Source organism: Excalfactoria chinensis, chromosome 6 (genome assembly GCF_039878825.1).
Source record: "Excalfactoria chinensis isolate bCotChi1 chromosome 6, bCotChi1.hap2, whole genome shotgun sequence".
NCBI lineage: Eukaryota > Metazoa > Chordata > Aves > Galliformes > Phasianidae > Excalfactoria > Excalfactoria chinensis.
In genome coordinates, this window is record NC_092830.1 from 3,288,558 (window position 1) to 3,302,206 (window position 13,649).

At 40.9% G+C, this 13,649-nt stretch overlaps 1 protein-coding gene across 5 annotated transcripts in view; it reads left to right on the forward strand.

Moving 5' to 3' along the window:
• TSPAN14 (tetraspanin 14) overlaps window positions 1–13,649 on the forward strand; it is a 41,479-nt gene that overhangs the window by 15,448 nt on the left and 12,382 nt on the right. For all 5 annotated transcript variants that reach the window (XM_072340704.1, XM_072340701.1, XM_072340702.1 and 2 more), the window contains 2 exons: window positions 3,618–3,715; window positions 9,578–9,628. In XM_072340704.1, the coding sequence (XP_072196805.1) occupies window positions 3,635–3,715; window positions 9,578–9,628 (132 nt within the window). In that variant the 5' untranslated portion in view covers window positions 3,618–3,634. The remainder of the gene's footprint in view (window positions 1–3,617; window positions 3,716–9,577; window positions 9,629–13,649) is intronic.

A 13,649-nucleotide genomic window follows, 5' to 3' on the forward strand; every position in this document is an offset into this window, starting at 1 on the left:
AAACATACCTGCTTTTCAGATTCAGTATGTCAGAATGTTAATCCCACATCGGTAGTGACTGTGCTGCTCCACGTGACATTTGGTGGTCCATTGAGAGGAACCTAAAGGATCCCAATGGGGATAAACAGAGGCAGTAGGTTAAATACGCTGTTTGCGGACGGGCATTTAGAGAAGGTAACATTTGTCTCAGGAGCCCTGTGCTGTTGTAGGACAGCTGCTTGCAATGAAGAGCTGGTGTTGGTAGTGCCATTTACAAGCTTCCAAACGCTTTGCTTTTTCATCCTGCAGCAGTCCTGTGGCTGATGTTGGCTGGGTCCTCCTGCCAGTTGTATGGGGAAGTGAGGAGAAATATATTTGGTGCAAGCTGTTGGTTCAGTTGATGACTTAAGCTGGTGCTTATCAGTAAGGACACTTCCGATGCTGTTGTTCCTTATTACTTTCTTTGAAGCTGAAATTTGAGCAATTGGTGAGCTTTTTAACTCCTGATGTCGGAGAGGGCAACCCAACAAAAAGCAGGACTTCAGGCTCTGTGTTTTGGTTCCTGAAATTGTTTGCTTTCCTTTTTGCCTCAGACTGTATTTTTGAGGTCTGTCTAGCAGATCCCGGTATTCATGAGATGAGTGTGAGGCACTTTGCTGGCTGAGTGCCCCCTGCAGCAGCGAAAGTAACGTTTCTTAGTTGCAATATGTGCAGCTTAAGGTTGCAGCTTTCATCCCTTGCAAGATTCTCATTTTCTTAGGGGAGGAACGACAAGCAGCAATGGAGGCCTTGCCATGCCTGTGACTGATGAACCTATTTGTACTGGCAGTTGTTGTCTTGCTGCAGTCCAGCCATGGTGCTGCATATTGAGATACTGGCTGCTGTTGTTTCCTAGGATGTTTTCCCTCCCTTCCCGGTGTCCACCAGACTTGCTGACTTGGACAGTTGCGTGAACCTTGGTTGTTGAAATGTAAATTGCCACTTAGAGTTAAGAGTCTTAGCTGTATGCGCTGTAGATGAGTTCAAGCTGGGAAAATGAAACGTTTGTTCCTTCTTTAGCTACAGGTTTAGAAAAGAATGTCAGTAAAGTGCTATTCAAACCAATTTTCTTCACTTTGTCTTGCAAGTGTAAGATTGCTAAATGTGGTATGTGAAACCGGGTGGGTTGAAAATGTCTGTAAAGCTGCAGCAGGGCATGAGGAAGCAGAACCATCTACGTCTTGGGAACATGTCTTGCAAAACTCAGCTTACGTGAATGCCTGGATTACTTCTTAAGAAGCTGTGGCCAGTAACGGCCCACACTGCCATAAAGCAGGACTTCCATTGTTAATACACAAAGGCTGTGCATACTTGGTGTGGCATGGTGTTTGTGCAGTTTTGAGTTTGTCTTTTGTTATCAGTGAAGTGTGAGCATTAACATTAGTTACAGGGTGAACCTCAGAAGGCAACACTTGTTTTCTGTATTTGGTTAAAACTAAATGAGATGAAACTTCTGTACTGTGGAAATACCAAGCTCAGGTGTTAGTAATGTATATCCAGACTATGCCATGACATATTTTGCTGGTTTTCTTTCTGTAAGAAGGTCCAGTAGCTCCTTTCATCTTGCTGCTGACTCTGTTGTTTCTTTGAAACCAGTGAAATAATTCATGGTGTGCAGCCAGTGTCTCTTCAGGAGCTACTGAAGGGAAAAAGGTTTCTGTTTTGACTTAAATTTACTCCATTTCTTGTGGTGTTTTCTCAGATTCTCCTAGCAGCATTTAAGCAAGGTTTCTGTTTAGTAGTGTTTGTCCAGTAGCCCTTTATGTATTGATATCAAAATGTAGTGCTAACAAAACGCCCTTCCTCTTCTGTGTTTGTGCCTTTACTTTCTTACTAATGGTAGCAAAACCAATAGCGGGCTTTTGAAGGTGTGGCTACTAATTGTCCTGAAGAATGTGTGGAGTGTCTGGGTGTGATAGCATGTGGAACATAGACATCTGTTTCCTTGCATCCTGCCCCATTGATAAGATGAGAGGGCTGACTGATACTGTGAATGCAGCATTGATTTAAGGAAGAGGTAGGAATTGGGATTAGTGGCATCGGTTTTATCCTAAGGAAGGGTGAAAGATACTGATACAGAAGCTCTGTAGCTTTCTCAAGACAGGATTCAAGTCTGTGAATGTCTCATACCTGAACTGTATGTACAGCGTAGCACATGCTGGCTGTGTGTGCTGTCGCTTGTGTCTGGTGTGGATGTTGGCTGGCTAAAGGCCTGACCAACCAGTGCTGTGCCACCTGTGCTCAGTGCAGCACGCTTCTGGTAGTGGTGCATATCATCTATGCTTTCTTTTTTTTTTTTGACCCATGGCATTTAGCATAAAAGTGCTATTGAATGTCACCAAGGTCTGAGAATTCCCTTTAAGTCTTTCAGTCATACTTGGTGCACCACGTCATATGGCCTTCCAGTGTTTTTTGTTGAGGAAGCGTATGTGTCTGGACCATGAAGGGACTCAGTCTTCTCAGGGGGAGCCAAGCTGGCATAGGGAGGCCTCTAGAATGAAAACTGAAACCTACTTGAGATCTCAGTCTGAAGTTTCTTGGGCTGAAAATGTCTGTCTGTAGTTCTGTCCTTTCTCTTTCAGTGGAGTTTTTATACGCTCAACTATAGATAGCCGTCTGAAAGGAGCAAGTTTCCCTTCTCATTGCTGTAGCTAACCCGTGAATGCCCAGGTCAACTTAGTCCTTGGAATCTTGTTCTTAGGAGATGTTGGGAAAATTCTCTGATCGCTTCTGTTACAGCCACTTCACAAACATCTTAAGGGAAGAAAACAGTGTGTGGAGGACTGAAACATGGAGCTGCTGCTTGCTGTCTGTTGTGGGCAATACTTGTTATGCAGTGGGTCCTCTGAAACTTGGCTGGGTGGGTGTGTGCTTTGTCTTTACAGCTTTAGCTTTCTTTCATATTAAGAGCTTGCCATCTGGCTTTCTGTACGTGGCCTACCTGCAGAGGTGGGTTACTTACAGTGCTCTGAACAGCCTCAGTTCTCTGAAGTGTTTGAGCAACAACTGCGATTCAGCCTTATCATCTCTCCAGTGTACACTAGGAAGCGTGAAAGCAGAACTCTGTGGACCAGATGAGCTGTTTAATTGCGTCGCTTTTATTCTTGAAAATAAATCCTCTTACAGCGTGCTGTTTTGGTAAAGAAACATTTAAGTACAGAGAAGCCTGAGTACAAGTGCCTGTTGCATTTAGCAGTGTAGGCACTGAGATTTTGCAGATAACCGCTCGGAACATCCTGTTAGCTGGGTTGTTGGTGTGTGTTTAGATTTCTACAGAAGTCCAAGTAGCTGTCCATGTAAATGCAGTGGCTTTGAGGGAGTGACAAGGTTGATGAACGTGAAGTTGCTGATGCAGATATTAGGCTGGTTGTTTAGCCGGTTTCCTTCTTGGATGCTTCTTCCTGTTGCCATGTTGATGTGCTTAAAGAAGATAAGATTATTAAACAACAAATACTTAGGAGTTTGAGGAAAGCAGAAGTCTGTAAGTTCCTGGACAATGTACAGTACAGGTTGTTCTTAACAGATTGAAAGAGCAGGAGAAAAAAACCTTTATTCTTAAAAATCTTTCACTGTTTATTTTCATTTCTTCTTGTCTGCAGACGCTGCATTATAGAAGATGCACTATTACCGATATTCTAATGCAGAAGTCAGCTGTTGGTACAAATATCTGCTCTTCAGCTACAACATTGTCTTCTGGGTGAGTACAAAAGGTCCAAATTGGAATAGTTTGGGAGTGCTTTGTTTTCTTTAACTTCATCCACGTTTGCTTGAGAGCAGACTAAAATCATTAATTAAAAACAGGAGGATGGTCTGTAGTGTTTGTCCTGTAAGTGCGGAAGCCTGTCCCATATGAGAGATTGATCACTCTTAAAGATGATTTGGATACTAACTCCGCCATCTATGTCTTCCTTGCCCCTTCCTCCTATCCTACCTTGTGGGTGAAGGTAAATGAGTGAAGCAGAGAATTTATTTGTTTATTTTAATGAGAAAGGGCAAGAACTGCTTTGAGGCATTGTTGAAAGAACAGTTTCAGCTGTTGCTGGTGGAGTCTTTTTAATGAAGGAGAGCCCTAGACACTGGTGGTATGTGGGGAAATGATTTGTTTGCTGTGAAGTGCACTGAAGAGGTATGTTAGGTTGCTTCCTTTTTCAATTGTCTTTGAATATACCCTTTTAAGTCTCCTTCGATCCTACTTTTGGAGCATTACTGCAACATGTGCAGCGTAGAAATGTGTCAACAGCTGGTGTTACATTGCAGTCTTGTCAGGAATTTCATAGAATTATCCAGGTTGGAAAAGACCTTGAAGATCATCAAGTCCAACCGCAGCCTAACCAGTACCCCATCTCTAAGAAAATTTCAGTACAGTCAAAGTCCTGAAGGCTTTGCTCCAAGGGCAACAAAACTGCCTCTACTTGCCTTGAAATAGTTAGGGAGTAGCGTGCCTGTCAAGTAGGCGTATGTTTACTTTCCTGAATTGGAAGGGAGTGCAATATCAGGTGTGGATTTAGATGAATATGATGATCGAGATGACTGAAGCACCTAACTACCTCAGGAGAGATGTCTATTCAAAGATAAATGCATAGGAGTGCATTAGAAATAATTAACATGGATGTGAAGGGAGGTGAAGGCAAAGGTACCGATCAGTTAAACCTGATAATTCTTCTCAGAACTTGCATGTCAAACATGAAGAGTTCACATCTGAAGTAATGGAATTTGAATCCATGGAAAGGCGTAGGTAGTTATGATGAAGAGCAGATGTGCTAACTTGGTGGCACGATGCTAGGAGCTTGGGTTAATGTTCTGATTCAGAGTTGAAATGCATCTGTAGTCTGGATGGCTTCTTTGAGATACTTAAGGTGTTTTTTTGTTTCCAAGCCAGAAGGGTTAGATAGTAATAATGAAAGAATGGTGTGTTGTTGGAACAGCTTGTGCAAGTTGAAAGTAAAAACTGATTTTCTTGATCCTGGCTGTCTGAGATCTGTAAAGACTGCATTAATTCTTTTTGTTCATTGTCACTATTCATTGAACCACCTCATTTTCCTAGGCTGTAAAGTTGAAGGTCTAGATAATTATAACCTAAATCTGTATTAACTTCAGCCAAAAGAAATGCAAGTCTGAACGTAAGCTGCAGGCTGTAGGATCTTATTTGTGTTTGTTAACACTGACTTGGTATTTTGCTTGATTAACCCACACAATGTACTGATAAACTGGATTAGCATTCCTGTGTCTTTTGTCTGCTTTTGCAGTGTGCAGGGTAAAAACTGATCTCTTTGGTAAATGCATGAGTGGTGGGCAAAGCGAAGTTGAGAGAGAATGATAGAAAAACGTCATTTTAAGGGAACTTATGGAAATCATCTGGCTTTGTTTTCTGTTCAAAGCAAGATGCTGTGTGTAGGGGGCCACTGCTCGAAGCGGAGAGTCAGACAGCTCATGAGCTGCTTTTCTGCTGTCCTCAGCCTGAAATTGATAGAGAGCTGAGGAAAAACTGAGACAGCTATGTCTGGGTGTTGTTAAGTACCACAGAATCTCTTACTACTCCTGCTTACTATTGCACTGTTTTAGCCTGATCCTGTTGCTTTAAGCAGCAGGGGCTTGTGTGGCTAACAGGACAGTAAGCAGGTATATGTTTGTGCAGAGCTGTTTGTCCGGGGAATGTTAATTGGCCACAGTATTGCTATACAGCCAGAGTTTGTAGAACATCAGTGGTAGTTTCTCCCTGTCCTAGCATTTAAGGGTTGCTATTTTAATGGTTACAATTACCATGCATCATAACTCAGGTCCTCGGATGACTCTGCACTTGTTTTTTTTCTCTCGTCTATTATGACTCCTGTGTACATGTAACAGTATGTAGTGTGATAAGGAGTCCTATTTGACAGTATTATTCATAGCTCTGATTTTCAGGGAAATCATTACTGAGTGGATGCTCCAAAGCAGGTAGCGTGGGGGATATGTGAGGAAATAAACACTATTTCTTGTTGTTCTTACTCTTTCTAGTGAATCTTCATTAGACATTTGGGAATACTGAGGTGAACTTGGGATACTGTTTGTAGGTTTTGGCTGGGTTTTTTGACTGAAAGATGGTTTCCTGAGTGAGTGTTAATAGTCACGGTAGCTCACCCAGTGCATGGTCTGAGGCTTCTGCTGAGAAGTTACCATGCTGATGTGGTGTAATTACAACGCTTTTGCTAAAGCAGCTTTGGTTGTAGAACAGGATATGTAAAAAAGTTGAGTGGGAGAGTAGATGCTCCTATAAGCAAATGCATGACTTCTCTCAGCTGTACATGCAAGGAAATAGAGTTGGAAATTGATCTCTGATAAATGTAGCTCTTCCCCTCCCACCTCCCCTGTATTTTTTATTATTATTATTATTTTTTAATCCTTTCAGTTCCCTGTCAGAGTTCCTCAGAACGAGGACAGTAGTGGGTATGAGGGATGGGATCTCAGCAATGTGACTGTCTTTTTGGCCAATTTTAGCTCTTACTGGAGTATGATGGTGGCTCACCTGTGTCTCAAGTCAAGGCATTTGTTCATAATCTAGATAATCTGCTTCTGAATAAATAGAAGTTGCTTTTGTTCTTCTGTTATACTTAATAAAGTTGTGGTTACTTGTTAACTTCCCAGTTATAGCTCTGAAGGTAACTGACTCGGCCAACTTCAAAATACATAGTGTTGTACAGAATACACAAGCTTTTCAGTGCGTTGACAGGCTCTCATGTTATACGTTTGTTTGGTGTGGATTGGAGTGGAACAGATTATCGAAATCAAAGGAGGAGAATAGAGTTCTGTTACAGCCCCTTAGTCATAGAATCTCACAGCTTAGGCAACTTCTAGAAATCCGTTGATCTGCATTCTTTGGAAGTTTATTCACATAGAAAACAGTAGAAACCTCAGTTGTGCTAACTGTGAGTTGTGTATGACTAACTTGCAGAGTCATTTTTCTGTTCTTTGTGCTTGGCTTTTCCTCGTAAGAAATGGAAAGGAGGTTACAGAAAGGCTTGTCTTAGGCACAATTTTAATGTGTGTTTCCTTTGTTTTCTTACTTTTTAAAGCATGCTAGTAAGACCAAGGTAGATAAACTCATTTACTTATAAACGACTATACTCCAGATATACTCATTTAATGAGCAGTGAGGAGGCAGTAATGAAACCATCAGGACAGCATCCTGCAGTGAGCGCTGAGAAGTGAAATCACCTATACAGAAAGGCTGAACCTTGTGTTGAGTTTCAGAGCTGCTTTTTGGGTCTATCTCTCTTGTCGTCCCGCTTTGATAGCTTCATCTGGTGTAATGAAATTAACAAGTTGCGATAACATCAGAGCAAGGGCTTGGTTCTGGCACCTTTCTAGGCTGATTCATTTTGCAGTCGGGTTAATCATGCTGTGAAAGCCCCGGAGTAGTCAGCGGGATGGTTGGAGAGTGACAGTGCCCTGTGTTGTTGAGTGATGCTCTGATCTGAGTCTTCAGCTTTTGCTTTATAAAGCCTATGGACTAAAAGGAAGCACTTCAGTCACCTATCTACTTTGTTTGCTTTGCTGTCTCTAGTTGAAGCCTTCGAGGTAGTCCAAGAGTTAAACCACAGCTAGGATGTGCCTATTTAAGTGAAGGATTGCATGTGTTGTCTGCCAAAACCTTCTAGGCTGTATGCAACTTCACCATCTCAAATTGATAGGAGAGAGTAAAATAGCTTCTAGCTTCTGTGCTTCTTAAGGGTTTTTAGTGACAGAGAGGGGAAAGAAAGCAATTTTGACTCCTACTGTAGGAGGCTGGTGGTTTTGCCCTGAGCATAATGATGATGGGCAAAAATTCTCTTAAACTCTGGAATACTTTTCCAAGCTCATTTTTGAGAAGTAAAAGAACTAGATTAGTATTGGGCTTAGATTTGCTACTTAAGTTGCGTTCTAGGAACACCTGAAATGGCAAGGCCGGTGCTGTCGACTCAGTTCATAGGGTGATCCTCATAGCATAGAGTAAGAAATCCCACTGCTTTGGGGCAGGCACTGGAACTAAGGAACTGGTCTGTCTTGGAATCAATGCTTTTCAACGTATTTATCAGTGAAACATCTTAAGAGATTGAGCAAGTTTGCAGAGGACACCAACTGAGGATGCAGTTGACACCACAGAAGGAAGGGGTAGCATCTAAAGGGAGCTGAACAGGCTTGAAGACTGATGGTTTTTGTTTCTCTTGCAAAACTGTGATAATTGACTGCTCTAGGCTAAATTTGCTTGATGTACTTTGGCCACTTCTAGTGAAAATTCAGAATTGCTCAAGTCTAAGTCGGGTTAAGTTTTAGATTTATCTATTTAGAATCTGCTAGGGTTGGTTTTTTGCCAGTAAACTCAACTTTTCTTGCAACTAATTTGCATAGGTGCTGACAGAAATAATTTTGCAAAAATAGTGGTTTGTGGAACTGAATGTTCTGTATGAAGAAATAAGAGCTTGAAAGATGAGAACGAAGCAAGCGGATTAGAATATACTTTAAGAGATAAATAAGAATCTGTTCCAGTTGAATTAGGATGGTAATTATAATGAAAGACAGCCGGTCTGAAAAGGACACTTGTTAAACAACATATGCGAATTTAACCTGCTTAGTGCTACTTTGCTTATTTGTAACTCTTCCCGTATTAGTGGTGAATTTGGTTAGTTGACCTCTCTTCTTAAGTGCCAACATATGACATAGTGCATGCGTGGGCACAGCTCTTTCATCACCTGAGTGATTTTGGTTGAGTGGCATGAATGACAGTTTTAGCTCTTCTGGCTTTATTTGAGCGCAGTTTCAAAGCCTAAAGACCATGAACTACACCTGTTTCCTTGGGTGAATGTAACCAAGTCTCATTTTTGCTTCTTGCCTGTGCTGCAGGGAATTGCCTGTAATGCCTGTTTATTTATTGGAAGGTGCCGCATTTCCTGGAAGGAAGGATCCCTGTTTGAGGGTGTTTTTGGAGTGTTGGAATTTACTTTTCAGTGTGTATGTAGGCTTGGGTGGGTTGGAGGGAAGCAACAGAAGGTGGGAAGGAAGACAGAGGGTCTCATACTTTGTATGAATGCAGTTGAGAAGTATTTACTATGCCGGCATTAAAATTGGTGTGGAGTTTGTCTGTTGTTTGTTTGCTGCTTATTGAAAGTTAGAAGACGGACTCGCTAAATTCAGAGGAGTTTAAAAAAGGTGAAGTGTTAGAAGAGAAGTTGTATCTAACTAGGGAAGAAACTCATCTGAACCTTGCCACTGAAGTTATGAGAAGTTAATCTTGGCTGCAGTCGGGTTGATAGTAGGTAATAGCTTGAAAGTGAACTAGTGAAATATATATAAGTAACAAAGTTTTAAGTACTGCTTAAAGTAGTTCTCAGAATGCAGAAATTGAATAGAATAAAAGTGGTGTAGATCCTCCTTGTGAAAGAGCTTGACTCATGAGGAGGAATGTTCCATTACTGTTATCCGGGACAGCAGACAATATTTACTCAAGTGCAGTGCTACTTGCTAAGTGTTTGAGAATGCATTTTCTCACTGATAACTGTATCTAATTTATTTTTTCACTTTTGTTTTTTTTTTTTCTTTGCTTTAGCTAGCTGGCATGGCATTCCTTGCAGCTGGACTGTGGGCATGGAGTGAAAAGGTAAGGGTTAAATGACCAGTATTGCATTGTTTGGTGGCTGCCCTCTACTGCCCCAGTAAAACAGTTGATGTTCTCTGGAGGCAGTGAGGTTTAAATGTGATTCTGAGCTCTGATGCTACATTCAAGTCTTCTAAATGGAAGGTAGCTGGAGTTTTATTCTTGCCTGTCATTGGGTATAAGGCTGAGTCCCTTTAAGTTTAGACTTTGTGGATTTGTAGGAGCTGGGTTTCAGAGAATTAAAGAGCACATTTAATCTTTATGAACAGTCCTTATGGGTTGTGTCGCTTTGGAAACCATTTCATCTAAACATATACTTAATTCTAATAAAAGGATTGGGGAAGATAATTAGCATTTGGAAGGGATGATCAAGTTCTTTGTAAAAGTAATAAATTAGTGTACATCTGCAAGATCATCTTTATGTAGCGTTTTCATTTTAAGGCCATCTGTTGTCCACTTAACTTCCTGTGGTGTTACAGACTTGATTCTGTGACCATAGAGAAGAAGAAAATCGGGGAGCATGGTCCAATGCAGTAATTCTTCCTTTTGTTTTGCTGAAGTTTCTTTCAGCTGAGTAACTTCCTCAATGGAGGGGAGGGCTGTGGGCAGCTATCTGTGTAATTCATGTCTTATAAGAGGCCTTATAGGTGTGGAAATGAATAGTTGGTCCCACTGTGAGCATGGCTCACATTTGACTGCAGGCAGTAAGGAAGAAGTGATGGTGGCTGTCAGACATATCTACTTTTTAATTGGCAGTGCAGGGCACGTGTTACTGAGTGGGTACATTTTCGATGCCAATGTAGTGTAACGTACGAGCCTTTGTATCGATAAACTGACCACATGGTAAGGTTCTGGGATTTATTCGTATTTAAGAAGTGGGGGTGTCTTATGGTTACTTAAATGCTGAGGCTTACTCTCCTCCCTTCTCCTAATCTCATCTAGGTTAGTGGTATCACATATGTTTAGCAAATAGCTTAACTCCACGCACAAATGGTGCTATAAAAAAAAAAAACTTTCTTTCTAATCCTTTATGGAAGTTGTGTTTCAGAAGGTGGAATACTTACCTTGCATTTGTATTCTGTAATGTTCTTACGCTCTCCTCTGCTTCCAGCTGTTGTGTGAAGAAGCACATATGATCTCTGCGGTTTGAAATGACTAGCTCAGTTTGCCAAATGACCTTTACGGTACACTAACATTACTGAAAATGAAAGCGTTGCTATAATTGTTGACTTTTCCTGTCTTTATTTCTTGAATTTTGCCTGAACTGTTTCTACTGTCTGTTCTACAACTAAGAACTTGAAAGCTTTTCCTGTCTTCTTAAGCTTCTGAATGGCTCTTGAAATCTGTATGTTACTTCTTCATGTGTGGACACTTAGATATTAGTGCTATTCTTTAGTGATAGTGGATGTATGTGTCTGTGTGGACCTGTCTGTTTACAGATAAGCCTCAGTGAACAATAGAAGGGAAGTAAAAGAAAAACATTCTGAAAGCTGCAGTGGTGAACCCAAGGGGAAACTGAATGCAGTACGGAAGAGTTTGAAACATCCTGTCTCTTAGTGTAGGGCCGAGTATGTGGATCTCTTTAACTTCTTTAATGTATTTTTTGGCATCATCTTTTTCATTATGACTACAGAATGACTCCTGAATGTTCTTTTTATCTGGAGGTAAATGCTGTGTATCTCTTTGAGCTGATAACATATCAAAAGGAACATGGTGTCAAGTATTGCAAGTTACAAAAAAAATAGAAGTTAGCCACCCTGGTATATGTTATCAAGCCTATGAGTCAAATGCAGCCTTTTTATTTTTTAAGTCTAATTAGGCTATGCTTATGATCTCTTAAGTGGCTCTTGTTATTTCAAATGGTAACATAAAAGTTATTGTGTAACGTCTTAAGTTTACCTCAATAAAAGCTGGGTTGATGTTAACATGCAGCCTGAGGGATATTTGCAGAAGTTATGAAAATGAGTATGACTATAGGATTCTGTTATTAGAAGCAAGATAAGCCTGAGCCGTCGTGTCAGAAAAACAATTTGATCATTTGTTTGTTTTTAAACCAATTCAAGAAGGACACAAGTGTCTGGGTAACTAGAGGCTGGTCAGCCTAACCTCAACAATGGAGAGGAAGCAGTCTTCTGCAAAGCAGGGCTGTTATAGTGACTTTCAGAGCCTGGATAAGTTGATTGTTAGGAACCTCATTAAAGCATTTTTTCTGTTAGTTTGAAATCCTGCTCCTGAGATGGGGCAACCTCTGGCATCAGTACAAGATGGATGGGGGCTCACTGCATAGAAAGCAGGCTTGGGAGTAAAAATCCTGGCTTCCTGTCTGTCATTAAGCTGAACGTCAGCAGCATACCTTCAGGTCCAAGGCAGCCATCCACCTACTGGGCTGTCTTAGCACTTGTGTGGCCAGTGGCTGGGGAAGAAGATTATTCCAACTATGTTGTTTACTCTGGAGGCTGTATCTGGGGCAGGGATGAAGAGAAGGTAGAGCTGCCTGCTTATTGAAAGAATTTCCCATATGTTTTCAAACAAAAAAAGTTCCGCAAGTCCAATTCAATGCCATTTATTATCTCATTAGTGATATTTTAAATGCCTGATTTTTGGAGGGGGAGAGGGGAGAGTCTTAATACCATCCTGCAGTTGTCATTGGCAGAAGTGTCCTTAGGTGAAGAAGGTGGGATGAGATAGTCTGTTGAATTGAATTGCTTATTGACTGACCTTCTTCCTTCACGATGGCTTACTATGAGTATTTTTCTTAGACCAAGAACCTCCAGTCTAACAAGAGAACATTGTAAATTTCAAATGTGGACTTGAAGAGACTGTTTTGAACCCAGGGTGAATAATAGACCCTAGTTCCTGTCTGCTTTTTTTCACAGTGTGCTTTGATCGGAGGAAGTTTTCTTCCAAAAGACCTATGAGAAACACTTGAGTTTGGATGTGGGAAGCTGGAAACAGCTCTGAAATGTTCAGCATCTTGTTTGTACTGTGACTAGTTTCATTGCTTATTGCTTGCACGAAGATGCTGACTTAGTCTTGACACGTCTTCCCTGTTTGTGACATCTGAGACAAGCACTTCTGAGGCATGGAAGTGATTGATTAGGTGGGACTTCATTTCACCAGCAGACAGATACGATAGTTAGCTTTGAGGCTTCACAGTCTGTAGGGATAATGATGTCACTGATTATACTGACTAGAAGTCTTTGCTTCTCAGGACTTTTCAAATGATGGGTAATCTCTAAACCGTGACCACTTTTTAATAGGCTATTTCAGCTCTTAGTCACCAGCAGTGGCAAGGCGATGCTGAATTCTACTATTCAATTATGGTTTTTGTCCCTTCAGTCAGTTTTGATCTAAAACCAAACAGAACAGGAACGCCACATCTCTTCTGTCTCTTGCTATCACCAAATTAATGGCTCTGACAAGATGTGTTGTGGGGAGTGTTGTGAGAGAAGATGAACTCGTATGTATTGTGAGAATATATCATGAGTATCGTGAGAATAATGTTAGCCAGAGTCTTTCCGTCAGCTGATGAAGTTTTTCAGTGTAAACTTTTTCTTTTAATGCTTTATGTCTATTACACTATGTTTGTTAGCTAAGTATGCAGATATGGAGTGAAGGAATACCTTGGAAAAGTTCTCTTGGAGTGTATTTTCTTTGCACTTGCCTGTAGTACAAATAGCTGAATAGAACAATGAGGATTTGCAGTACTTTGTTGGACTACTTCTATAAACTGTAAGCCTTCAGTAGTCTATTCAATATCTTATGCTTAATGTAGTTAGTGCGAGCATATATCTCATAAAGCAAACAAAGGGGATTTTCATTATTTTCCTGTTTTAAAGGGAAAGTGTTTATTTAAAATATTCAGCCTGTGAGGAAACATTCAGACCGTGCTGCCTCGATGTCCCTACAGAGTATTCTTGTTAACTTAAACAGCTTCAGCTGTTAGTCTCTTGGGTTTTTTTGCATCTACATCTCGCTTTTCTTGCACATGACTTGAAAATTTTGTGTCATGTATTTGATGAGA